A 27564-nucleotide genomic window follows, 5' to 3' on the forward strand; every position below is an offset into this window, starting at 1 on the left:
GACATTTCATTGCAGGTAAGTTAACCCAAACAAAACAAAACAAAACAAAAACACAATTTCCCAAATGTCTTCCAACTGGGTGGTTGATACCAATGGCTTTACTGTTTCCTGTCCCTTCGTTTAGGGACACTCCAGTTCTTCAAAGCTCATCTCTCTTGGAGGGAGCAATTTACAAGTCTATAATTGAGGTCTGTGCTTATAGGTCATACTTTATGACAGATTCAAAGTTGGCTTTCAGTCCTCCAGATTGCCTTGCAAGCCTGTGGCTCATTCAGAGTGGGTGGGGGCTATGGATAAGGTCATATATACCAAGAAAAGCGTGATGCAATCCCTGCTATGTTTTCAGAATTCTGGGATTTCTGAGATGTATGCGTCACATGACATTGTAAGTATGTGGAGAGCAAAGCCACCATGAACTCTGCCTGGCTTATCTCTGAGCCATTCATTACCTCAGGTACAGGGCTTAATCTAAAGGTGAATGGGATATATTGACCTGCCACTGTTGGGTGACCCATGGAAAGCCAGTCACGAAACAGAGGTGATAGCTTCTGTCTCTTATTTACTTCAGCTATTCACAACACAAGGGAGTTTTACAATGCTTGGGGAGCTGCCCTGATTCCCTGACCCATGCATGGCTGGTTTCTATTTGAAAAAGATGAGAGGGGACCTTCTGTGGTGTTCAAAAAGAGCAAATGAATCAATTCCAGGCAGTCGTCCCCCACCCCCCATCTTCTGGCAGCAAATCCCAAACAAGACCTTAAAATGATAGATCTATCAGCAACATTTTCCTAAATAAGTCATTTGTCACTTTGGCCTTCATTGTGACACTGAGAGTAACTTCTTTTCTGAAACCGAGATCTTTGTGCAGAAAAAAAAAAAATGGGCTCCTCCGAAGACTGGCCTTAACAGTGCTACCCATGGTGAGTTTTCAGTAAGAAGTCATTTGCCTTCTGGCTGGGCATGTGCTGGGGGCTCATGGCTAGGAGGGCTCTGTGCCTACCCAAGAGTCCCCCCAGGAATTAAATCAGGTGGGTGAGAGCCTCTAAAGGAGGCCATCTTTAGTAGCTTAGACACAGAGTTACCAGCCCACGAGCTGAGAAACCAGAGCTCGTCAGGGGATCATTGCGACAGAACCAGTGTTCAAAAGAGCACTAAGTATCCCCACCCCAACACATACACCTCCCTTGAGGAAGGAAGGTGTGCTATAAACCACCTGTGGCGAATTCTGGGAGGGAGACTGGGGGCTGAGGGAGGCCTTTTACCAATTACCTTGAGTACCTGTGTGTGCAGTTTCCGGAGACAACAGCAGCAAAACACAACAAACACCAACTGTGTGTGATCCTGTGCTCTGGTCTGGTTTGCTCTGGTCTGGTTTGCTCTGGTCTGGCTTCTAGTTAAGCTACAGAAGTGGCAGGGTCTACAGAATAAACCAGGCCATATTGCACAAAGCCAAAATGTAAACACTATCTAGACTCAAGAGGGGAACTTTTTAAAGATCTAACTGTTCAGGGACTGAACACAGGGCCTTGTGCATTCCAGTTGGCTGTCCTACTACTGAACTAATCTACATCCTCAGTCACTGAGGTCTGTTGTTTGTTTTTTAGACAAATTCAGCTATGTAGTGCAGGTTGGTCTCTAACTTGAAATTCTCCTGCCTCAGCCTCCCGAATAAGTTCTGACATGCTAATCTCATCTATTAGAAGTGCTTTTTCTATAAGTTTCATTGTCCTGGGAGGAAAAAAAGAGAGAAAGGCAGCATGGATAGCTAGAAAACAAGGTTTCAAGTACTAGAGTTGGTCAAAGCCTGTTAGTAGAAGGAAGGCCAGCTTTGGGGGCAGCCTCTTACGGCGTTTAACACCGGGGCTGGACTGGGGACGAAGGACCCTAGCAGCAGAACGAGGTCTTAGAGCTTAATGTGAAACAGAACTTCTCAAGCTCTTACAGTGAATCTTATGTTAGGCTCACCTCATTCATAACATAAACTGTGTCGTCTCTCTTTAATTAATTATTCTGATGCCAGGAAAACAAGCTGCTTTCTCTCTAGTTATCCAAGCCACCCTAGGACCACAGGGTCCCAATACTGACAACATGAATCACCTGTGTTTCAGACCTTGGTTTTAAAGGAACCGGCTTCCCTTTTGGCAGCCATTACAGCCGAACACATGCTTGCCATAAACCTGCCTTGGTCACGTAGAGGTCAGATGCCTGTCTCGTGACAAGGAACCCATCAGAAGTTAGTCACTAGAAAGTCAGATGCCTGTCTCATGACAAGGAGCCAATCGGAAGTTAGCTGGTGGCGCTATGCTTTATGGCTCTGGGTGTGCTTTACGGACAAGCGCACAGCAATGACGTAGAGAGCATAGCAACCGCCCTGGGAGGGCCTATGGGCCATAACAACCAGTTGACCAATCAACACAGGGCAAGCCCTCCAAGCCTGGAGGCACACCAATCGTAAGCCTGTGCGTACCCCTAGACACTCCCCTTACGCTGCCCTATAAGATCTTTTGGGAGACCCAAGGAGCCGTCTTTTCTCGCCATCCGCCATGGCGGGTGGGTGAAAGACCCGAGCTAACATGGGGTTAGTTCGTTAAATTACAATAAAGCCTCATGCAGTTTGCATCAAGCTTTCGCCTCCATTCTGTGTTTGGGGTGGCCGCCGTCCTGGGCTAAGATTCTGAAAGCCTCAGCTTTCTGAGGGTCTAACAGTTTCAGGAATTACTAAAAGTACGAAATCCATAAACAGCCTCAGGAATGCTGGCTGAAAATGGCCACTGGGCAGCCGACAGCTCAGAGCTTGATGGGAGTGATACAGTCGGCTCTCCCCTGCTCAGCCTCAGCTTGACACAGCAGCAAGGAAAATGAAAGCTCATACTACGCTGAAGGTCACTGCCATGGGATGGTGTAACTAAAGGCCGAGGAGGCAGGGAACATTGGCACAGCCAAATGTTTGCCAAACTGATGGATTTTGCTTCTGACCTGCACTCAGTGTGAGTGGGTACATTTGATATTTTTTTAAACTTCTTTGTTTATAATAAATGATGCCATCTACAGTGTTCTGTGGTTAAGATACAAATCCACAACGGAGGGAGAAATTTTGTTACTTTTTGTTACTTGCTCATTCATCCTTGGGAAAGCCATTCCCCAAGGTTCTGCCGGCTTTGAGGGGGCCATGGTTCTGCACAGAAGCTCTTCAAAAACATATCTATGGGTTCTTGCGTGCAGGCTGCCCAGCTAACAACCATGCCACTCCCAGGGAGGCGAATCTTCTAACAGAGACTGTTCACTCTCAGCGAGCCAGCTGTCGCTTCCGGTAGGGCTCATTAATCCCCTGTCCTCTTCCGAATGGCACTGTGCACACATTAGCTTTCACGGCTGCGGGCTGGCAGATTCAATGAAATGCAGACCTAATTCTGACATGCGCACTCCCCCTTCAGCCCATCCTCCAGCACGCTGCACCCAGTGGAAACCCACATGCCTGTCCTAGCCTGTCCCACTTTTAAGAGTAACCACAGAAGACAGGGGGAGATAAACATTCAGACACTCTGGTGGGTGGTTCCGGCTGAGTGACTTTACATTATTGTTCACCCCAAGGGTGACATTTTCCATGACTGTTTAGAAAACCAGATGTGCAGCATCTCTTCCCTTTTCCAAAGAGTTTGCATGAACTCCTGGGAAATGCCCAGCACGTGGTCTTAAGCTAGGGCAGGTCTGTCTATAGATGGGAGCCTATCGCCAACACTGCGGAGAACTGACAATACCACTTTCCAAAACAATAAAATGCCTGCCTTTTAAAGCTTTGTTCATGACTGGTAACATTCTAGTTTCTAACTAGATCACTGCTGGAAAACTTATTCCATGACCTCAGGTCTCCCCAGGGATTCTGGCACACTGACGCACTTCCTGATGACTCCAAGGAGAGGCCCCTTTGAAAGTTATTAACCCCATCCTGAGTCACATTGTTAGGGAAAACGAAGGTGGGTGGGGCACAGACAACTGTTCTGATTTGTATATGAAGAGACAGAAACATCCCCTTAGCCTGCACTGCAAAGGCACCACGATCTTGTTGGAATCTGCAATGAGGGGCTGGTCACAGCATCCTCCCACGTGACCCACGCCACTGTGGGCAGAGGAGACAGGTGAGAAGTAGCAGCTGCTGAACAGACTGCAGGAGTAATCCAGAATGCCTGTGGCTGGAAGGCTGGGCCATGCCCAGTGCCAAAATCTGCACCCTTACACCAGCAAGCAAGCAGCCAGGGCGGGGACTCCAGGCTTTCTGTAGGAACTCTCTGAAAAGCCTGGAGTTTTCCAAGTACTCCCTGAGCCTCCTCAGGATCTCAAGTCTCCAAATCAAAAGGAATGCAAAATAAATAACATGATAAAGTTTGTTATCAATAGTGCATGTGGGGGATTTGGTTTTCAGGGTGTCCTTGTAGTACTCACAGTAGTACATTTAGTAATTAATATTTAAAGCCAATTCCTCTTCACACACACTATGATATTTTTTCCAAAGCGTCACCATGTATTTTCATTTGGGTGTGTGTTTTAAGTGGTCAAAGAGAAACGTGAAACACTTTGTGCATGATGGGAATTTAAACAAATACTTCTTTATTTTTCCTTATAAACTATGTTACCAATGCAGTGTTGCCGGCAATGACTTCAGTTAAACACCAACCACAGAGCCCTGCAAGGTTGTTCCCTGGCTTTGATAGAAATGAGTAGTCTCTCTGCTTAAAAGTCTATCTAATGAATATCTATCTTCTGAGACAAATTTTCTGGATCTAAGGAGGCACAAATACTCAATAGACTTGATCTTACAATGGTCCTGAGTTACGCCTTAACCAAATGAATAGATGAGCTGACACTGGAGTGAACTCAGGAACAGCCCGATGGCTAGTAACATTGTAGCCACCCCTACTCTACCCCCCAATACTGACAGGTGGTCAAGTCAGCAGAGGACTTCTCTGCATCCAGGAACATCAACATTTGGAGTAAGATGACAGAGACAGGGGCTGGAGAGATGGCTCAGAGGTTGAGAGCACTGGCAGCTCTTCCAGAGGTCCTGAGTTCAATTCCCAGCAACCACATGGTGGCTCACAACCATCCGTTATTAGATCTGGTGCCCTCTTCTGGTGTGCAGATATACATGGAAGCAGAATGTTGTATACATAATAAATAAATAAAATCTTTAAAAAAAAAAAAAAAAAGATGTCAGAGACATGGCCCAACAGCCACCTCGGTGTATGGAACACCGGGCTTAGAGCCAGGCACTCACCTGCCGGTTGAGCGGTCCCCCTTCTGCGTTCTGAAGCCGAGATCCATTTTCGCTGATCTGTCCCGGGGAGTGTGGGGCATGCTCTCCCACCAGAAGGCTGCAGCCTCGGTCAGGGTCCTCTTGGTATGTTCCATCGGTCTGGTGACCCCCCTGTACGCTAAGCTCGGCAAACCCAGGTGCATTCTCTGAATGTTCACTCTGAAAGCAGCACCCAAGATGATCATTCAACTTGGCTTAGTTACATTCTGCTGTTCTAGAGACTGGCTTTTCCCCGACGACAGCGGCTCATTACGGGAGAAGCCAAGACCTGCCTCTGTGAGAGACCAAGCTCCTGGTCTCACACAAGCCTCCTCCTCACACTGGAACTGTGTGGCCTGTCGGCTCACGGCTAGCCTGCAGGTCACCCCCTGAGATGCTAGCTTCACTCACTGAGCCTCTTACACTTGAGGAGCTGTAGTGATCAATTTATTAGAACAGATTAATGAGGGCTGGAGAGATGGCTCAGAGGTTAAGAGCACTGGCTGTTCATCCAGAGGTCCTGAGTTCAATTCCCAGCAACCACATGGTGGCTCACAACCATCCGTAATGAGATCTGGTGCCCTCTTCTGGCGTACAGGCAGAATGTTGTATACATAATAAATAAATAAAATTGTTTAAAAAATTAATGAAAAGTTTTATTCTTGTAAATTACAACTGCTCACGGTGGCAGTTTTATAAATGACAGGAGGAGGAATTCCAGTGTGCTGATCAACAAGACACATCACAACCACATCTAGGCTTTGCTTAACCATGTCTTTCCATATCACGGACCCCAGGAACCTGGCTGAATTTTTTTTTTTTTCGAGACAGGGTTTCTCTGTGTAGCTTTGGAGCCTATCCTGGCACACGCTCTGGAGACCAGGCTGGACTCAAACTCACAGAGATCCGCCTGCCTCTGCCTCCCGAGTGCTGGGATTAAAGGCGTGCACCACCAACACCCGGCAATGGCTGAAATAATTTTTAAAGATGTTCTTCCAGCTAAGGAGAATTACCATTGGCAGTATTCACTGGAGTTAAAAACAGGCAAAAGGCTTCAGCAGCTCAGAGGCTCCAACACTCACAACGCTTGCGCGGCTGAGGTAGGAGCTTGCGCGGCTGCAGTGGCCGCCCACTGTGTATAAGGGTACTTTGACAGAAAGCAAGACTGGGGAACAGACGGGACATGCAAAGTCACGGGCCACTCTGACTTGTGCTGTAAAGAGCTGGTCGGTGACAAGTACGGTGGCCCACACTTGGGACCTCAGCAGTCAGGAGACTGAAGTACAAGAACTTGTGTTCAAAGCCAGCCTAGACTACATACAAAGATCATGTTTCAAAAACAAAAACCTAAGGAACACGAGGTATGGCTCAGTGGCTAAGGACACTGGCTGCGCTTGCACAGAGAGGGACCTGGTTTAGTTCCCAGCACCCACATGGCGGCTCACAAACATCGTAATTCCAGTTCTCGAGGGACTTGACACCCTCTTCTGGGCTCTGTATGCCCCAGGCACACGCATGGTGCCCAAGACATACATGCAGGCAAGACACCTGTATACCAAACAAACAAACAAAACAAATAGAAAGCAACAAACCCTCTCTCCAAATTTAGGAATTGAGACACATGGGGAGAAGACATACAACTGTCACAGGTGACAAAGTGACCATGTGAGGCTTAGGAGAGATCCCTACAAAGCTGGAGGGATGGGCTCCAGCACAGGGAACATTTGTGCGCCAGCTTTTATGTAAACCAGTGGGTTTGAAGGCAACAGTGAAGGCCTCAGGGTAATGACTTTAAGGACTGATATCCACCCACAACAAAGGAGGTGTGAACAAACCGTTCCAGGATGGAATTAAGGATCTCAGAGCTCTTAGAACCAAGTCCAACTACAGCACTCGCTCAATTTCCTGCATGCCCAGATAGGCCACTCTTGTTTTCATGGCTTGGATTGATATTGAAGGATAAACAAAAACAAGAGGGTACAACGGGAGAGACAGTGGTGTGGGGGTGTCAAGAATAAAACAGATGCAAATTAAATGGGCTGCATGGGTGGAGAGGGCGTTACCTCCGTGAAATCCTCCCCTCCTGCCTCCATCTGCTTTCCCTGGCGCCAGTGTTTCAGCAGCCACCTGAGCTTGACATAGAAAAGGAAAATGTTCTGCTTCAAGGACCGGAGCTCCTGCTGTAGCAGATTCTTCTCGTCACTCCAGGTTCGCTTGTGGAGGGTGTTCTGCAAGGCCAGGCTGTGCATCTCCAGCTCTTTCCACCGCAGAGCATAGAGGTGGTCCTCCTCCATCTTGAATAGAATCAACAAGAAGCTATGGAAAGCAGTTGGCCCTATGCGCCATTCAAGCCCAACCAAGGTTCTCAAGAGCAGTCTGCTGCCCAACCCCGATGGTTCACAGGGGATGTGAAGCATGGGAGTCCTTCTAAGTTTAAGGTGATTAAGGACCTGACGTACGAAAACCTCATGAATTTTGTGACTTTAGAAGCAAGTGCTACTTCAAAGGAAGGCACTGAAACCATCTTCACTGTCAACCTTTCTCTGTGCTTTTTGGATATTTCCATCAGGAAAATCTGAACGCATGGCTTGTGATTGAGTCAGACGCCATTCAAGGAGACCCCACTTCCCCTGTGAGCCTGTGCTTGGCACACAGGGACTCATCACTACGGCAGAGAAAAGAATCCGAAATCCACCTCTCACTTCCTGAGGCTTCTGGCTTCTCTCAAGCCTTGGTAGAGAATACTGAGACAATGGAAGACCTACTGTGCACTGGAAAGTGAGCAGTTGGGTCAGGAGGAACTGTTCCTGAGCGTGCAGGACTCAACGGCGTACACCAGCAAGCAAATGTGACGACCCGGTTCCAGGCTTTAGACTGAGCATGCCCATTAAATGTTCACCACTCAGGGAAGCAAAGGCATCACTGAAGAATTACCCATCTTCATCTCTGCTTTAAGTTCCTGGGCTTTTTCTTCTTATAAGTCAGGGTCTCACTATGGCCCTCAGCCTGCCTTCCTATTCCTGGGTTAAAAGCAAATCCCTTGCCTCACCCTTCAAAGTAGCTGGGACCACAGGAACCACAGACATATGCCACTGCACCTGGCTAAGTCCTTTTTTCTTTCTTTCTTTTTTAAAATATCTATATGGAGCTCTTTTAAGCAGGAAGCAATTGCTGTATCAGTACTAAGCAAAAAGGTGCAAATAAAATCTTATTTTGCAGATAAAGGCTCCAGGATAACCTTCGCTGTAGTGGAAGGGATACCGGAAACCAAAGACTTCTGAAGCAGACCAAAATGAACGTTAGAATGTCAGCCCTACCGCTGCCTTCTGACTTCACGCTTAGACCAAAGGCCAAGGAAGTGGTTTTCCCATAAAACACTACATTAGTCCTCAAGAACCATAGGATTACAACTACGACTGCCTGGTGGAGACAGCAGTGTGGCCAGTGTTCTAAATGGCTCTGACACCTCTGAGAAGGTCCACATGGCTGTCCAGGGACCTCTCATCTGCTCTACATTGGATTTCAAGCTGAAAGAGGAAACTCCACTAATTCATCCTCCACCTCAACACTCCTCAGGGTCACAATGCTGTTATCCAGGTAGGGATGTGATGGCCTAGAGTGGGGAAGAGCCTGCTGCCCTGGAAACCCAGCTCTGCAGCTCCTCACTGCATTGTCCCCCACTGGGGACATTCCAGCTACCTCAGTGGGAAATGAAGACAACAGTAACTACTTCCATGCTGCTGTGGGAAGGTGTCAAGGCTCAAGGAGCCGGGCCTCTGAGGTGCTATACAGACAGCTGGCAGCACCCTATCCAGACCCTAACCTCCACACTTCTCTGTTTTCTTTTTTGTTTGTCCGGTAGGCGCCTCTAGAGCTCAGAGCTTGGCCTTTTGCTTCCTTTCCTTTCCCTTCTCAAGAAGCTAAAAGATAGCCCCTCTCTTGAAGCCTTTTCAACACACTTCTTTAGCGTAAGACCGAATGCTGCACACACCTAGGACTCTGCCGCTGTTGTCTCCAGTGATGGCCTCTCCTTGCAATGCATTTTTGGAGCAATGAAAACACCTGCGTGTATGTGCATATGTGTGTTTGGGCAGGGCATAGATGTCTCTCTCATGTAAGCCTCTCTCTTGTTAATATGTGAAATGTCACTTCTACACGAAATTTTGGAAGGGGTGTGCAGCTGCAAAAGACGCAGCAGGAGACACTTAAGAGTCTGGCATCCAACTCTGCACTTTCTAAGCTGCAAGGTATAGCAGACATTCTCCAATCAGCCCGTGACCCATTTAGAGCCTCTTGGCCCGGTCACCATGGAGGTATATGCCTGCAGCACACATTCCCGGCCAAAAAGATTCTTGGAGGTACCGGTTGACTCATTTTGTATAGTTTAAGTGTTTTGGAGCATCAAGGTTTATTATTCAATGCCAGCTGCTCTGTTTTGCTTCCTGTTGAAGCCAGAGCTCTCTTCGAAGAACAAGCACAAGGGGAGAGGGACAAATGCTCAATTCTGCATCTAGGTACCCGCTCACAACTTAGTTAGATGCAAGGTGGCAGGGCAGTGTCCTCGGAGACCCAGGGCAGGAGCACCTGGATCTGGGAATCCCTTGGTGGATAAAGAATAATTAGCTTGCAACACATAATTTTAAAAATAACCACAAGTTAATCAGGCCATAGCTGATTAGTGGCAGGTTTTTTTTTTTTTTTTTTGAAAGGCAACACTTTGGGGTGAGTTGATGTTTTTATTGGACAAGTCCCTTCACAGGGACAGAACACTGCCTGATCACATGTGAAACCCTGTTTCATGTTAGTTTACTGGGAAAGTTCAACTAGATCTGAAGATTTTTCCTGAAACTACATTTCTCCCTATCCAAGGTTTTGCTTTCTGTGGTTTGTTATCTGTGGACCAATCACAGTCCAAAATATTAAATAGAAAATTTCCAAATAGCTAATTTATCCCCCTTAAATGTTTACTGCAGGATACTGTTAATAATGTTTAGTTATTGCTGTTCATGTTTACTGTGCTTGATTTGCAAGTTAAACAATACAGGAATATACAGCATATGAGAGGCTTGGTACTCTCTGTGGTTTCGGGCATCTCTGGAATGTTCTAGCACGGCATCTCTGAGGATTAGGAAAGAGAACATTACTGAAAAAAATGTGCTGCAGAGTGGAAAGGTGGAGTCTCTCAACCGAGTGACCTGCTCATATGCCTGTGTGTCTTGACACCTGCATGCAACAGACAGCGTCGTTTTAAAATGCACCGTGGCAGTGCTCCTGAGGGACTCTGCAGTCCTCCAAGGTGTGCTGGGACCCTCATGAAATATTTACCTTACGGATCTTGTTTGTGTATGTCTCTGTCTCCTCTTGATGCAGTCTGGCCGCCTGCGCGAGCTGACCCTGTAGCTCTTCTACCGACACACTCTGCTCAGGTAAAACGGGGGAGCCCCTGAGCTGATTGGCAGGATAAAGGAAGGGTTTAGTGGAAGTGAGAACTCTGCCTCAGGTGATGACGCAGGACACACATCTGTACAAGGTGACACACACGGGGAACACAGCAGTGGAGTGACCACGCAACCTCCCCAGGGCTTCTCACAGAGGAGCCCTGCTGCTCTGGGCTCCATGGCTGTTTGAACTGCCCTGTGTCTTTTTTACGTCGGAGATGAGGTGGCTAAGTGGGAGATTTTAGCCACAACCATGAACCAGCCAAAAAAACAAAACAAAAAAAAAAAACAAAAAAAAACAACAACAACAAAAACCGGCCAGGGTGTACCAGAAGGTTCTCTGCTACTACAGCGGCTTCTAGGTGGGTGATAACATTCAAGTAGAAGGACCCCGGTGACAACACCTCAGTCCAACATGGCCACCATCACACAACACCTAGATTCACTTCCCTGAGCCATCAGGCGTCAACTAATCTGGCCATATGCTTGCATACTGGGGATTTTCCCACCCCACCAAAGGGGCCTTTAATCCCAAAGCATGGCCATGGTCACTCAGAGTAAGTGTGGCTCCTTCCAGGACAGACACCTGCTCTTAAGCTTCTCTGTGTTCACACCAAATCCAGGGACCAAACAGATCTATCAATACCACACTCCATCCTAGGGACAGGCCAAGAAATCTGTACCATTATTTTTATTGATAAGGCTTATACTTTATGACCAATGTCCATGACAGATCATTCATTATTTTTGAAGGAGCATTTTCTTAAAATCTGAGGCACCATCGAAATTTAAGCAAAATGTTTCCCACTAAGTTTGTGCTACTTAAAGGCAGGCAATTAAAAAAAAAAAAAAAACATAAGAGGACCGGGTCTCTTTACGTAGCCCGGGCTGTCCTTGAACTCACAGAGATCCTTCCGCTTCTGCTCTCAAAGGTGTGTGCCACTACACCTAGGTGGTTTTAAAAACTAGGACCTCGAATTGACTATTGTAGTAAAGACACATGATCTCTGGCTGCCTTTGCCTGCCTTTAATTAATTTCTACTTGTTGCTGAGAAAACTGTTCTAGATGTTGGTGTTAACCGGGCTTGTCATTGGGCGAAGGCTACACCCCCAGGACAGAAGGGGCATTATTCAAATGGGCAAGCGCCCAGGCAGAGACAGCTAGACACTGAGGATTTGACAGCCTTGCAGTACACTGTGGAGTTTCAAAAGATGTAAACTCAATGGGAATGGTAGCACCTGCCTTCAATCCCAACATTTGGGAGGCAGAGGCAGTTTGAAGCCACTCTTTCTGGTTTACATAGTGAATCTTCTTTGAGTTTATCATGATGGCTAACTTCAATTCTAGAGGCTTAATTTCTTATAAAATATGTGCCGACTTGTGGAGTAACAACTTACTCTTTCCTTATGCCTGTCTGGAGCAGTGAACAGCACACTTACTGCTCACCGTCCGTTTGATAATCTCATCTGCTATCTGGAGATCTCAGTTGGATCCTGCTGTTCGCTTACTCTTCCATTTTTGTTTGGTTTATTAATTTTCAAGTTAGGTATTTTTATAAATAAAAATTCTTTGCCTGTTTCATACACATCTGTACTGTATTTGGCTCGTATTTGCTACCTGTTCTTCTCTTTTGTTCCCCCCCTCAACTTGCTGTCTTCCCCACACTTTCATGTCATTTTTGTTTAATCAGTATTGTAGGCATGTATGAGGCTACTTCGCTGCTCTATCTGGTGGGCGGTTTTTTAACTGTGTGTTTGAAGTTCTGCACTGTGAGCTCATCTTCAGTGGGAATTTATTTAGTGGTCTTGCATATGTCTTGGTTGTCTGGTTACAAGTTGACTTTGTGTTTGCCAAAGGCATCGTTTTTTAGACATAATCCTTGAAGATTCTTAGAACAAACTGGTAACATAAGTTCAAATCTTGGTTCTGAGTAAGGTCAGCCATAGCTCCTTTTCCCCTCAACCCCACAGCCTGTGCTGGTGGACAAGCTGCTGCTCTTCACTTCTGCCTGCCAACCTGTAGGCGTACTGTTTCCTGCTTGTGGTTGCCTCCCCCCCCAACACCCTGTCTTCGGTTCCCTTGGAGCTACTGAAGCCAATGGTCATCACCACTGAGACTAACATCCAAAGCCATGTGTCTAAAGGCCAGATACTGCTCTCCGTCCACTTTGAAGTGATTTTCAACTCTAGAAGATACCTGGGAATTCGCTATTTAAATGGATATTATAGATATATTTTTTTAATTTATACATTTACTTACACATGGGTGTCTGTGTGAATTTATGTGCACCTGTATATGAAGGTGCCTACAGAGGCCAGGTAGAGGGTTTCAATGCCTCTGGAAGCAGCATTATACTTGATCAAGTGCTGCCCAATGTGGGTGGCTGGGAACCAATCCCAGGGCCTCTGGAAAAGCAGCAAGTGCTGTTAACTGCTAAGGCATCTCCCCAGCCCTGGTATGCTTTACATTCTATACAGTGTAATTGGGTACTTACTATTCTGGGCACCACCCACAGCACTGGGGTCACAGCAGGGAGAGCTCTGCAGCTCAGGTATTTTCTACAGGGCTATTTCAGGGGGCCTGAGTGCTGGCTGCCAACTTTACTTTCCAGTTACACGTTATGGATTCAAAATGTGAATGCCCTCTATACTTCAGCGTCTTAGATACTAGCCAAAGGGTTGTATTACTAAGACACAAAGCAGGCTTTCTAGTCAGGGTCACTGTTAAGAAAAGCATATAGTAAGATACCTTGGGAATAGCACCTAAGACTAAATGAAAAACTCATTTAAAGTTTTATATACATCTTAAACACACAGTCTGAAGGTAATTTTATACAGTACTTTTTAATAATTCTGTGTGTGAGGCTGCATGGTATGGAAATTTCTATTTATGGAATTCTTCAGATATTCAAAAGTTTCAGACTTAGCATTTCGGGTTCCAGTTCAGATACGCTCAATCTTACATGACCTCAGCTTTAATCTTAATAAATATCTAACATAATTATAAGGACATAAGCCTCATTATTCAGCAACATGTGATTGACAGCATGCATTTCTGTTTGAATCACACTTGTGCAAGGTCTCAGAGATTCCTTGACGTCATCTGAGGGTATTCACCTGGGGCAACAGATTTATTATGGATGGCCGGTACTGGCTGTGGAGACCATGTACACTTAGAATCCTGCTCTTTCAAGTTTTCTTTTCATGGGCTCTCCCTTTTGGCAGCAGAACACTAGAACCCTTGTGGTCACTCCAGTGTTACAAAGAACAAAATACAAACATACTGTGTCAAAAAGCCCTTCAAGAATGATTCTACTGCCACACAACTGCAAACAATCACATAACATTTAGGGAACATTTGCACACAACACAAATTTCCTGTAGAAAAATAAATACTTTAATCACCAAATCCCCAAAGTCTGAGTTTAAAAACCATCCATTGCTCACTTACCTATTTTATCAGAATAGATGAGCTCGCTCTGATTTTTCAATTATGTCAGTCTACTTAAACACTAGACATACTTGTTCTGAGGCTGCCGAGACACCAACCTCAGCATCAGATCAGACCCCCCTCCCCCAACCCCCATCCTCGTCAGCATTCCGAAACCCACCTCCCTGCTCATCCATGCTGCTAACTTTTTGACCAGGTCCAGATAAAACAGCTTGTAAGGCTTAAGAAGATGCTGTCACTATCACAGTAAGAGAGAGGAGAACAGAAGAGAACGCTTTCTCACTGTGACCTGCTCCACCACCCAGCAATCACTTATAGAGTAGAACCCCACAAGTAATCTAGGACCATGACTTCATTTCTGGTGAATTCTATCTTGTCCTGGCCACTTTTCCCACCATTCCTTTCAAACTCAGTAGATGAGGTCCACACATGCACAAATACTTGGCACAAGCCCCACGTAGTTTTCCTGGGATTGGTATTTCACAGCTGAGACGTGGGGGGCCACAGATGCCGTGTGGTTTAGGGATAAAGAGGAAGAGCACTAGAGAAGAGCCCTTTGAGACCTCACACAGAAACTCAATCCTCTGGCACCGGCTTGGTTTCATTGATGCGGGAACCCGACCAGTGTCCATGCTTGGCCCCTTCTCTCAGGACTATTTTTAAGGAGCCTTGCACATTCCATATGAAATGTCCTATGCAATGCTTGCTTTTAACAAACGTCAATCTCTTGGCACACTTAACGGGGCAGAATCGGGGAACCAGGGCACACTGCGAGCCTACTGCCAGTCCATCCTGGGGCGGACAGGCAACAGGAATGTTGACCCTTCTAAGCCTGGTTGTTCATAAGTTATTTGGCTGTTAATTTCTGTGCATTTGCATTAGTGAGCTAGCAGGTGTGAATGGGCTCTGACTTCTACCCTAGAGAACGCTGGCCGGGCACACCTTTCCTTTCGTAGGCTTGGTGGAGTGTGGCGTTGGAACGGCAGGATGTCTGTTTTACACCCTGCTTGCTATCTGCGGAGAGTGGACTTGCCGTTTCCTGCTTGCTTTTAGCCACACTAGTGTGACTAGCAGTGGCCACAGATTAAACCTGGCCAAAAAACAAAAACAACCCCCCCCAAAAAAACCCCAAAACAACAACAAAAAGCCAGATCTTCCAAAGCAGCAACTTGCCCTCCCTCCTCCAGCCTCAACAACAGCACTTAGAAGTCCAAAACCACAGAAGGCGTCTCACAAACTGGGCTGGAAAAGACTATCCTTTTAAAAACACTTCGATCTAAATTCTGAAGGGTGTTTTGTTTTTTCATGCAGGGTTCTTGCCCATCCCCGACTTCCATCCAGAACCAAGGACAGAGAGCTCATGGAGTTTTGTCCAAGTGTCAAGTTGGCTCAAGGACAGACTCTGTGGTTATTTAAAGGACAATGCAAGAGGGGACACAACAACTGCCAGCAGGGCACACCCCAGCTGCATGCCAGGCCTCACTCTGGATCACTGGCTACACTGAGACTGGGGTGTGGCTTCATGGTAAAGTGGTTGCTTGGCATGCACAAGGCCCTGGGTTCAAGCCCATCGTAACAAAAGAGAAGTGCCCATGTTTCCTTCAACCACACCCCACCCCAGTGACTCCGGAGTCCATGCGAATGTTCAATGCAGGACATCTCTGTGCTCGGACTGCCCTGCAAACTCCCAGGTGCTCCATGCAGCCGTCATGCTGTCCCCTCACCCGCAGGGAATTTAAGGGCGTCTTCACTGGGAGGCTTTTCTTGCTCCTTGGAATTGCCAATTGAACAGTCTTCTAGCAGAACGTTATACTGTAATCAGCAAGGCAATGGGAGTGACACACTGTTCCGCCCTGACTGGAACCCCACAAGGGAGGGCTGTTCTGACAAAAGGAAAAGCTACAGCAGGACCAAGGGCTACTGAACAGTTAATTGCATGTTTAAAAGCAGATGTATTTACATCCTTGACCCTTTTTCTTTTCCATGTGAAACGCCTCTGTGACCAAAATGAATGTTTCTCAGCCCTTCTGGAAATGATGCTCCCTTCACCTGGCCTCTCCAGTTTTCTAAAGGTATTCCCCCTTTAGCATACATGCAATTGAAAGGAACCTTGACATACACTCACAGAACAGTGGTGCTATGTAAGACAGCTGGCCGCCAACGACAGTGGCCGGAAATACAGCCCTGGAGAGCGTAGGCTCTGGGCTGCCGGGCTCTGCTGTCACAGAACACTGGGGTGGGCTGAGAAAACTGTTCTGGGCTCAATTCTGTTACCAACTGGCTTGAGAGGTATGGGGAGGAGGGGCTGATGGTCACTGTCTCTTTTTGCAGGTCACAGAATAAGAGTTGAGTGTGAAGATGAGATGACTCCTCCTGGGCCATTGGTGACGTCACCACCCACCTTTCATGGACGGAGACTGACTGTCCCTCTGTATTTGATTTAATTCAGTTTTCTCTCAGCAAAGCTGTGGCTAGTTTCTGAAGGCTGTGATGCCCGTGTGCACACAGCACCTTACCATCACTTCAGCACCGATAGAACCCAGGGGGGCGTCTCCCTGGTGAAGAGCTCTGAGGCTTACAGTCCTTCTCTAGAGCAACTGGCCTCCTGAGGTGGAGGCTACAGGAAGAAACCACTACCGTGTGCTAATGAACTACAGTTCTCACCCAAGGACTGGGAGGTGACCTAGCTCCTGGAACACTCTGCCCTTGTTCTTAGCCCTCCTTTATGCTCTCCACAGCATGTGGTAGCTGGGGAGGCAATCCCCATCCACAGCTTCAAGAATCACTGCATACAACCAGAGAAGGAGAGCAGATCTTTAACCCACTCCATAGACGGGGGCGGGAGGAGCCTTGTTTAGGAGACCAAGCTAGTAATGGATACCCAGGCTGGAGTCCCAGGGCTCAAAATGTCCCTGACAGGAACAGATGCAGCACTCACTGACGGCTGGGAAACGTGTCTTCCTGAGCAGCCCCTCGTGGTGATAATTCACCCAAGAGCCATTTGAAAAGGGGGCATGTGCGCAACCCACGCAACCTCCAGCCTCCTCTGAGGGAGACCCCGTGTGCTATACGGGCTACCACAGGGCTCCTTGTGAAAGTTCCAGTGCCCTAAGACACTCACTCTGAAACTGGGGGCGGGGGAGGGTGGGGTGGGAAGTGAGCACCTCCAGGACGTAGCTACTTCATTTATAAAGCTGAGGGACACCTAACTAGCAATGTGAAATGGACACACCTAACTCTGTCCAGTGACTGTCCTGGGGAAACTAAAGATAAAGGGACACATACTCACGGCTGCCCTGCCTGGAAGGCTGGGGACCCTGCCGCTCTCTGCACCTGGTGGCTCTCTCCACAGGTGTATGGTGACTCTGCCTGCTTCTGGTAAGTTTGCACCAATATATGCTCAGCTCAGGGCCTTTTCCTGTCACACCCCTGGGAGTCCAGACTTAAGTCCTCACGGCATAAACCTAGGTACCACCTCCTCAGGTGACCTGGTGTCTGAGGGGACAGTGGGACTGCATAGGATGCCTCTTAACACTTTTTATTTCTGTGACACCCATGCCTTCATGTGCATTCTCTCACGGTGTGCATGCACACGTGTGTGCATATGTGAGTATGTATGTGTGCATGTGTATGTGTGTGTATGTAAGTATGTGTGTGTGTAGGTGTGTGTGTGTGTGTCTGTGTGTGTCTGTGTGCGCGTGTGCACAGGGTAAAGATGTGATGCATTGTCTCACATGGTGTGTGTATGTTGGGGAAAACAAATCCCCAAAGCTGTGTGGTCTCTCCTGGCTGTGACCATCTCTGGTAGCGGCATAAGCAGCCCCTACCTCATTTACACATCACCACTCCAGCTATTGGGCCCCTTCTCCAACCTACACAGCCAAACTTTCCCACCCAGTGAGCTCGCTTTCAACTGTTACCAACTAAACCTCTCCCTCAGCCATGCCACGAGGGAGCTGCTACCAGGCCTCAGAGCTGAGTGGTTACGGCTTCACAGAGATGAAGACAAACAGAACCTTCAATGCCTCACTCTGACACCCTCCCCAGCCCTTTATGTCCTGGGAGTTACTGGAGACTCAGAACCCCCCTCCCGTATGGAAGTACAGTCCACTTTTCAACAACACAGGAACTGTGCAGGTAGCTTTGGCGCTGCCCATCAGGTTACCATGGCAATGGAGAAGGCTGAAGAAGCTTCGGATGGAAAGAAGACATCCCGGATCCTGCCCACAAGTTAGAAGAGTGTTCCCAGATACGGTGAGGGCACTTCGCACAACACAAGCAATGAGGAACTGATGAGGGAAAGCCTAAGGAGATGCCAAACCAGGAAACACTCTACCTGGTTTGACCCAGGCTTTCTCTGCGGTTGGACAGGAAGCCACCGAATGCTCACTTATCAGTGGGGTATGTCTTATCACACCCCCAGACACCCATAGGTCGATTGGTGGGGGGGGGGCATGCTGCAGTTAATCGTCATTTCATCCATCAGGAGAGTTGCAAGTCACCCGCATGCAACTTACACACACTCCCTAGTTACACAACGCAAAGATGTTGATCCTGGAAGGTTCTACTGGGTTCCAAATCCTCCTATAATATTCCCTCAGGGCCTTGCCACGTGTAGGAAACTTCCCGATGAGCCACACAGTGAGAGGGGAGAGGGAGCTATAAGTCCAGGAGACTAGCAGTGAGCCCAGCAGCGAACTTACCTCTAGATTGAAACAGCTCTGGCCTCCCAGCCCCTGGCTCCCGGGATCCCCGTCAGCACGCTGCATGGCTCGGAGGCGCAGGCCCTCTCTCTCGTCCCCTCGATCCTGACTGAGCTGCCACTCCAGCTGGTCTCTTAGTTTGGACTGTTAAGCGCATGAAGGGGATTTATTTTGTTTTAAATTTTTAAACCAGAAGCAAAAGACAGAGGGGTAGGGAAGGAGTGGAGGGTAAAAACCAGAGTGGGTAGACAATGGGGGGAAAAAACTACCAGACAGAGTAAAGCATGGATGAAAACAATCAACTTAAACACTTAAGAGAACGGAGAGAACGAGAACAAAACCAAAAGAGGCGTGGACAATAGGATGCGCTAACGTGGAGAGCCGGGCGGAGGGGACGGTTATGCGGAACACTGGTTAGAAGACACATGCGATGCGTGGGGACGCAGGAGCACTACCCATGAAGGAAGGACACAGGAGCACTACCCATGAAGGACACAGGAGTACTACCCATGAAGGAAGGACACAGGAGCACTACCCATGAAGGAAGGACGCAGGAGCACTACCCATGAAGGACACAGGAGCACTACCCATGAAGGAAGGACACAGGAGCACTACCCATGAAGGACACAGGAGCACTACCCATGAAGGAAGGACGCAGGAGCACTACCCATGAAGGAAGGACGCAGGAGCACTACCCATGAAGGAAGGACACAGGAGCACTACCCATGAAGGACACAGGGAAGAGGCTCTGCCTTCCTTACTTGTTGAGCAGCCAAAGCCACAGTCCGGGGCGGCAGTTGGGCCATGCACCCGGGGCGAAGCCTGGGAAAGCGGTCCTTGCATGGCTGCTCCCCTTGGCCCTCACCCTGGGCAGCGAGGGAGGGCGGCGGGAGCAAGTGGCAGCGAGATTTTCCGTCAAAACCAGCCTTCTCAGAACAGGCTCCTCTCCCCCGTCCTGGCTTATCTTCCAGAGGGAGTAGGTGGGCCTGGGATGCCTGAGACTTCTCAGAACTGCACTTGTCCCTCTGGTGATAAAACCCAGAGGGAGCCGGGAGTCTGTTACTGAGTCTAAGTGTCCTGCCTGTGACGGGAGTTAGTTGTACTTTGTCTTAAACTCCTCACAGCTTCTTCGTCAGGGTGGCTGCAATGGAAGGCTGCATCGGTCCCTAGTGCCTCCACTGGGCTTAGCCTTGACACAGGAGGCCCTCTAAACCAGGAATATCCGTGCAATTAAAAGAGGAGAACAGGGGAAGGGACGAGGAAATAAAAAGGAACTTATAAAACAAAATTAAAAGAAAGAACAATGAAACCAGCCAAGAGAGAGGATTTGTTTGACGCCGAGGCTTTAGTACAATGCAGGTCTGAAATTAAAACCAAGCAGCCGTGAGCAGTGCGAACGCCAGAGCAGCAAGGCCAGCGAGAAGGAGGAAGAACGAGACGGAGCAGGGAGGCGAAGCCGGGAGCCCCCTTACCTGCAAGTCTGGGCCCAGCTCCTTCCCCAGGGTCCCGATGGGGGAGTCCCGGGACACAGAAGTCACAGTGGAGAGAAAGCTGGAGGACTCTGTGAGGTGGGACAAGGGCGACAGACCGTCCACAATCCGGGTCATCTGCTCCAGGAAGGCTTGTAGCTCCTTCCTGAAAGCCCGCATCTTCACGTTGATGGTCTCCAACAAGTGGGGCTCGTCCTGGCCGCCCTCACCTTCACCTGGGACACCAGGCGAGGCCGACCCACTGCCCCGTCGGCCTGAATCATGGATGAAACCATCCGTGTCAGTGATGAGGCGCTCCACCGTCCGCTCAAGCCGCTGGGCCTCCTGCTTTATGGTCGCCAGGCACTCGGTGTCTTCCCGGACCCTCAGGAGCTCTGCTGGGCACGGCTCGCTGGCCTCTGAAGGCTTTCCGCTCCCGAAGCCTGACGTCTTCTCGCAGACGTCCTCTGAATCACTCTCCCCTCCAACAGGGCCTTCCCGCTTTGGCTGGGGCAGGCGGCCCTCCTCCCCGTCGCTTTCCTTCTTGCCCGTGTCGCTCTCGGCATCACTGTCTCGGGGGCTCGGGGCACGCAGCCCCAGGTGTGCAGCAAGGTCGCACCGCTGGACATTGGACAGCAGCAGCCGGTTCTCATATTGCAGCTTCAGTACCTTCCCGCTCAGCTCATCGATCTGCAGCCTGGCCGACTTGAGCTCCTCCTGCAGGGGAACACTGGCCCCGGGACCCTTAGATACGCTGTCCCCGAGCCACCCTGACGACTCCTGGTGAGGCTCAAACTTGAACTTGCTCAGCTCGTGGGTCAGCCTCCGATTGTGGTCTTCGATCTCGGATATGGACCTCCGCAGCAGCTCGGCTTCTTCCTCCACAAACTGTAGGTGCCGGCGGAGCTCCGCGGAGGACTCCAGCGAGTCCCCGAAGGGTGAGGTAGGAATTCCTGGTGCGTGGTCCCTGCCCGTTCCCTCGCGCTCGTGCTGAACCCGCAAGTCCTCCATCTCTGCCTTGAGGCCACGGTTTTCCACCTCCAGTTCCACGATCTTCCGGCCCAAGATGTTGGCTTCCTCCTCCACCAACTTCAGCCGAAGCTTCAGCTCCGCCTCCCTGGTGCTGGGGGGCCCGCCGGCCTCCCCTGTGGGGAGCGGGCTGTCCACGTCACCGTAGACCGTCTTGTACTTCTGCAGTTCCTGCTCCAGCTCATCCTTCTCCCGCCCTAGCTTGGCCATCTTTTTGCGCATCAGGGAGGCTTCCTCTTTGGCAAACTGAAGCTGGCACTTCAGGTCCGCGCTGTCATCCTGCCAGGTAAGAACGAGGGCTTTTATGATCCCCTCACACCTGGCCCCCAACACACATGCACACACGGGTGCGCACGCACGCACGCACGCACGCACGCACGCACGCCATTCTTCCCGTTGGTGCTGTTGGCTTTTGGAGAGAAGAGAGCCATGACAAAGCAGCAGTGAGCCCCAGAGCCTTTGCAGATGGGGCCCTGGAAAGACCCATCATAGCTCATTGCTTTGTCAAGAAACTGAACAGTTAGTTTTGGGGGAAACCATGCACACAAAAACCACCACGCAAGTTATATATTAAGGAGGAGAAAGTTAAATGAAGTCCAACATGTGTCAGTAACATGGTGGCCCCTTGGTAACTTTGTGAAGCCAGTATGGTTCATCATCGATCCCAGAAAAAAAAAAAGAAATCATCACAATCCCTCATCAAAGCTGGTATAGCGCTAACTAACAGGACTCGGGGACTATATATACCCTGCGGCCACTCTAAACCCTCACATGCCTGACAGTCTGGAAGGTTCCACCAGGAAGGACAGGGAGGCTGAACAAGTGTTAAGTTGGAGCCTAACTTTTCCAGAGTAGCTGAGGCACATGGAATGGGGTAATCCAGCCTCCCTCTTGGCATATCTCCTTCCTCGAGTCTCCCAGAATGACATGAAGATGGAACAAGGAGACGGTGGGCATGGCGGAGCTTTGAAAGTTGAGGTACTACATAAGAACACACACTGACACTGAGCACAGCCACAAGCCCTTGCCGGGGCTCCTGCCCACTTCAGAGCCTTTTATTCCAGGCCTCTGTTTTAGTTGTTGTGACACTGCAGGAAATAAACACAGAGACCAAAGAAATAAGCTAAGTGTTTGCAAATCTGAGAAGTGGTTCTCAGCAGAGTACCAGAGAACTCAGAGGGCTCCCAAGGCAGGCAGACAGTCATGGCCCTTGCCTGACAGAGGGTAAGACAGTCAGCTGCCTTTTCAGTCTTGAAGCATCTGTACTATCTTGGTCTTATGAAACTGTTTTATTCTTTGCGTTCACTAAATAGGAACGGTGAATTTCACAAAGCAGCCCTGTTTGGTTGGCCCCATAAATTCTAAAATATTGGTGGGGGCATGGGTGACGTCTATCTGCAGAGCCTCGCTCATCACATGGAGGAAGAGCTGACACCAGCTCTGAGACTTGCTGCTGCCCAGGCTGTCAGCCATGTGATGGAAGAAGTCAGTCTTCCATGTGTGCCTGGCTGCCGTGCTCCCACTGTGTGTGTCTGGCTGCTGTGCTCCCACTGTGTGTGACTGGCTGCTCTGTTCCCACAGTGTCTGACTGGCTGCTGTGCTCCCACCATGTAGGAGGATCAATGACATTCTTCAGCTCAGAGAATCGCAGCCGCCCTCTGCCACACCCTGGCAGCAAAAGCCATCTGGTAGTAGTGAGACACAGAAACTGCTTCCTTGGTGCCGCCAGCTTGCTGCCTGCCCACTGATGCCTGACCACAAACTCATGGAAGGAGAACTGAGCGACCTGGAAGACACAGAAGAAATCTGCCACCTATGTATGACATGCAGGGTGTCCCGTGGAGCCTTTGTGTATCCTATGAGTGGCACACTCCCTTTGCTGTCCTCTGGGACCTCGTCCCCAACACACACACTTTGATCACTACGGAGAGTGATCTATACGTTACACAGTCTTCAACTTCTAAGAACTTCAAATCCTAAGGATTTAGTTTGGTTTAGGCAGTCCAAAACAAACAAGCAAACAAAAAACAAAAGACAAAAACAAACAAACAAACAAACAAAAAACATAGAGGGTTCCATGACTAACTAAAGTAAGGCTACCTGCCTATTTCTTTTCTTGTTTTGTTTTTTGAGACAGAATTCTTTTGTTTTTTGAGGCACAGTCTCCCTATGTAGTTCTGGCTATCTTAGAACTCTCTACATAGACCAGACTGGCCTTGAACTCACAGAGATCCACCTGCCTCTGCCTCTTGAGTGCTGGAATTAAAGCCATGTGCCACCATCCCCAGCTGCTGTACTCTTTTAACCACTAGGCAAAAATGAGTTCATAGACTGTGGAATTGGATAGGACTTTCTCAGATAGGACTCCATGCAAGACATGAGGGCATTTAGTGTGCTTGGTCCTGACACTAACGAAGCAACCTGGTCCTTCCCCCATCCATCCATGCATCCATCCACCCACCCATCCACCCACCCATCCCCACCCATCCACCCACCCATCCATCCATCCATCCATCCATCCACCCACCCATCCATCCATCCATGCATCCATCCATCCATCCATGCATCCAAGCATCCATCCACCCATCCATCCATCCACCCACCCATCGACCCATCCACCCATCCACCCATCCATCCACCCATCCATCCACTCATCCATCCATCCACCCACCCATCCATCCATCCACCCACCATCCACCCATCCATCCACCCACCCACCCATCCATCCATCCATCCATCCACCCATCCATCCATGCATCCATCCATCCATCCATCCATGCATGCATCCATGCATCCATGCATCCATCCATCCATCCATCCATGCATGCATCCATGCATCCATCCATCCATCCATCCATCCTTCCATCCATGCATCCACCCACCACCCACACCACCCACCCATCCATCCATCCACCCACCCACCCACCCATCATCCATCCATCCATCCACCCATCCACTCATCCATCCACCCATCCACGCCTCCCTTCACTGTCTATTGAACGTCTGCTGATTAGCATTGATTGGCATGCATTTTTCAACAGCCCGGATTTCTCAGAACATTCTAAAGCAGATCAACAAAAATCGCTTTCCCAGCTTCCTGCTAGACAAGGATGTGCACAGAACCCCACACACTGACAGGTCTCTGCTGTTCCCTCCAAGAAATGGAGTTTAAAAGGAAGCTCCAATACTTATTAATGGAGACAGGTTGTGAATACTTTCTAACCATATTCTTTAGGGAGTTAAATGCAGGAACTGGCAGAACTTAGTCCATCTTTAACTGGGTGACCAGAGTGTGCCCATTGGCCGAAACCCCTAAACAACCCCACCACTACCTCCGAGGCAGACAAGTCCTGCAGCAGAGACTACTGACGAGAATGCCGTTCGGCCAGACCAAGAGAGGTGCAGGGCCATCTGCTGTAACCAATCAGAGGGCCGGCTGGGGCGGATCCTGCCTGGCTCCGGAATCAATTGTCTTGAAACAGGGGCCTAGATCCGGGACTCTGCAATCTCTCTGGGGGCCCAGGTGAACCAACTGACGGGGGAAGCGGGATCCAAGCAGGTTCTGAGACTCCGAAGGCCCCAAGTGTCTGTCATCATTTGCTTATACAAGCAGGGCATCCCAGAGCCCTGCAGTCAGCCTGCCTTCTAGAAAATCTGGACCTCACACTCATCTCCATCCTCCACCTCCAGATCATCCCCAGCACCATTGTCCCGTCTCCTCAAGCCTAGACCAAGGGACAGTCACGGCAATGATTCCACAAACAGCTGAAAAGATGTCCAATCTGTGGAGTGCCTGAAGATGCATCGCTGTACGGTCTTCTTGTCCTTAAAGAGAGAATCTATACAAACAGCAGGCGCTCTGACACACGATGAGGCATGCTGTCATTTCTACCAACACCCATGCACACTGCAAGGCCTGCCACCAGAGAACTAAAGCAGGGGGGAGGAGGGCTGGGGACAGGGAGAGAGAACCCTGCAGCCTGATAAATGAGGGAAGGAAGTGAAGGAGTTGGTCTCCCTCCCTGATGTCATTGCAGCTGAAGCAAGACCTCTGTGGGGTCCATGAGAGACAGGGAGGCGCCCTCTACCCAAAGGAAGCTGAGATCAGCCTGTTCTAAGAGGAGCCCACTCCCAGTGAGACAAGCAGAGCTCCAACAGCTGGTGTCTATATGTTATCAGCTTGTAACCAAAGACTTCTCGAAAACTCTGCCAAGACTCTGGTGGAGGGATCTAGGCTGAATCCAAAACTGGGAATAAAGAGCTTGAGTTTCAAGAGCCCACGAATAGCTCACACACGGTATGAAAGCGCAAGGTCGAACCCCTTTTCCAAGGGAAACTATTCCAACTATGGGCAGAAGAGGCAAGCACAGCATGGGTCAGACACACGGGGACCAGCACCATCACCACAGCCAGGAAGGCTTGTCAAGCAACAGAAATGCATCCCTGCTGGAATACATTCTTTGCCTTGCAAGTCTGCCATCTATCCAGCACCCCAGCAGCTGCCTACGTGCCTACCTGACGCCTTGGTGCCAGCTTCCTTTGGGTTTTGGTGGCCGACCTGCAGTTCCCAGGGTGTTCCACTCCACCATTCTGCTGAATAGAAACTCCTCTCTCAATCACCCTGCAGACTGTGTGGAGCAACTCCACACAGCACGGTTGCTTTGCACACACCCAAGGAGCTACAGCTCCTGTGCCCAGCATGTTACACCCAACCTCCTCAGTCAGGGATTGCTCTTCCAGGGGAAAGCTCTTTGCTGGGCAAGAGGCAGGGAACTAGAAGGGCATTCTAAACTCAGGACCCTAGAAACACCCAGAAGTGGGATGCCTTCAATTTCCCTCTGATGGGTGGATTCTGAAATGAGATTTGGGGGAACTTGTGGGGGTCAAAGAGAAATCATTCTTGTGTTAAGTCATCGAGTGACACTGGTTTTGGAGGACACCGGAGCCAGGGTGTGGTAGTTGGAATGTCCCCCCCAGTCTCTAGCATTGAGCACTTGGTCCCTAGTTGGTGACAGTGCACGGTGAGGTTCAGGAGGAAGGGCACTGGGGACAGGCTTTAAAGGCCTCCTGCCACCCCAGTTCCATCTCTCTACTTCCTGCCTGTGGTTCTTGATGTGAGCTCTCAGCTTGCTGCTCCAGCAGCCATGACTGCTGCTGCCATGTTTCCACTATCTGGATTGATGGTGACGGACTCCTGTCCTTGTAAGCCCAGACAAACTCTTCCTTCCGGAAGCTGCCTTGGCCACAGCTGCCTTATCACAGCAGGAGAAAAGTAACTAACGCACGAGGAAATCATAAAGAGGGGGTTTCCAGAGACGTGCATACGGGTCCTTGAAGCCCTCTTAATAAGCGTGGCTCACTGCATCTCTCTAATAACCACTTGCTATTGAAAGTTTGCTGAAGCTAATCAGCAGTATCACCTTTGTCCTCTCAAATGCCTAATATGAAAATCAGTTTTAGAAAGAGAAAAGGAATCCAGCAAGGCGACCTCAAAAAATCTGGGGAGACTGGAAGAATACATACCCTGTATGTAAAAGAGGGCCGAACTTTCTCAGTTTTCCTGCTAGAATGTCTGACTTCCCAGTAAGTCCCTGTAAGGCCTTGTTCAGCTACGTGTCTAAAGCACACACATTCCAAAACAGTGGCACATAAAATGACCCAACCATCCACTGGCTGCATTATCACACTGTGTGAACGACTGTGAAGGCCACAACACTTTCCAGCAGTTAGGAGAGCGGCCAGACCCCTGGACTACACTCACTACAGCTTCACACAAAGCCAGCTTGTTCTCGTTCCTAAAGAGCCAGCAAGTTATCAGAGCAAGTGAGAGGCAAAAGGCCAGGGCTGTGGAAGTGGTAAGAAAATGTTCACCCTGAGAAGGTTTGGGAATCCCAACGTACTGGCAGGTGATGTTTCTTTTAGTGTCCTAAAGGCAAAGAGGAAATTCAGAACGGGTGGCTTTCTTCTCAGGACTAGAACTTTGGGATGAAAACCTCAGCTTACCTGGCTAACGGTTTTCTTCTCTTTGTATATTTCCCGACTGCCTCTTCTCTTCAGGGAACTCTGAAAAAGATCCAAGTGTCACTTTGTTACTGAGGAGTCACACATGACAGCTGGCACTTATCCCCCCTCGTGGAGCTACTTGATTCTAGATAGGGAATAGAACACCCTACTTCTTGACATT

At 49.1% G+C, this 27564-nt stretch overlaps 1 protein-coding gene across 1 annotated transcript in view; it reads right to left on the reverse strand.

Annotated features, from left to right (window-relative positions):
• Mtcl1 (microtubule crosslinking factor 1) overlaps positions 1–27564 on the reverse strand; it is a 116343-nt gene that overhangs the window by 27230 nt on the left and 61549 nt on the right. The window contains 6 exon segments of the mRNA XM_035441173.1: positions 5273–5470; positions 7354–7584; positions 10616–10738; positions 18883–19026; positions 20355–21659; positions 27384–27443. Coding sequence (XP_035297064.1) covers positions 5273–5470; positions 7354–7584; positions 10616–10738; positions 18883–19026; positions 20355–21659; positions 27384–27443 — 2061 coding nt within the window.

This window comes from Cricetulus griseus, chromosome 2, assembly GCF_003668045.3.
Source record: "Cricetulus griseus strain 17A/GY chromosome 2, alternate assembly CriGri-PICRH-1.0, whole genome shotgun sequence".
Classification (NCBI taxonomy): Eukaryota; Metazoa; Chordata; class Mammalia; order Rodentia; family Cricetidae; genus Cricetulus; species Cricetulus griseus.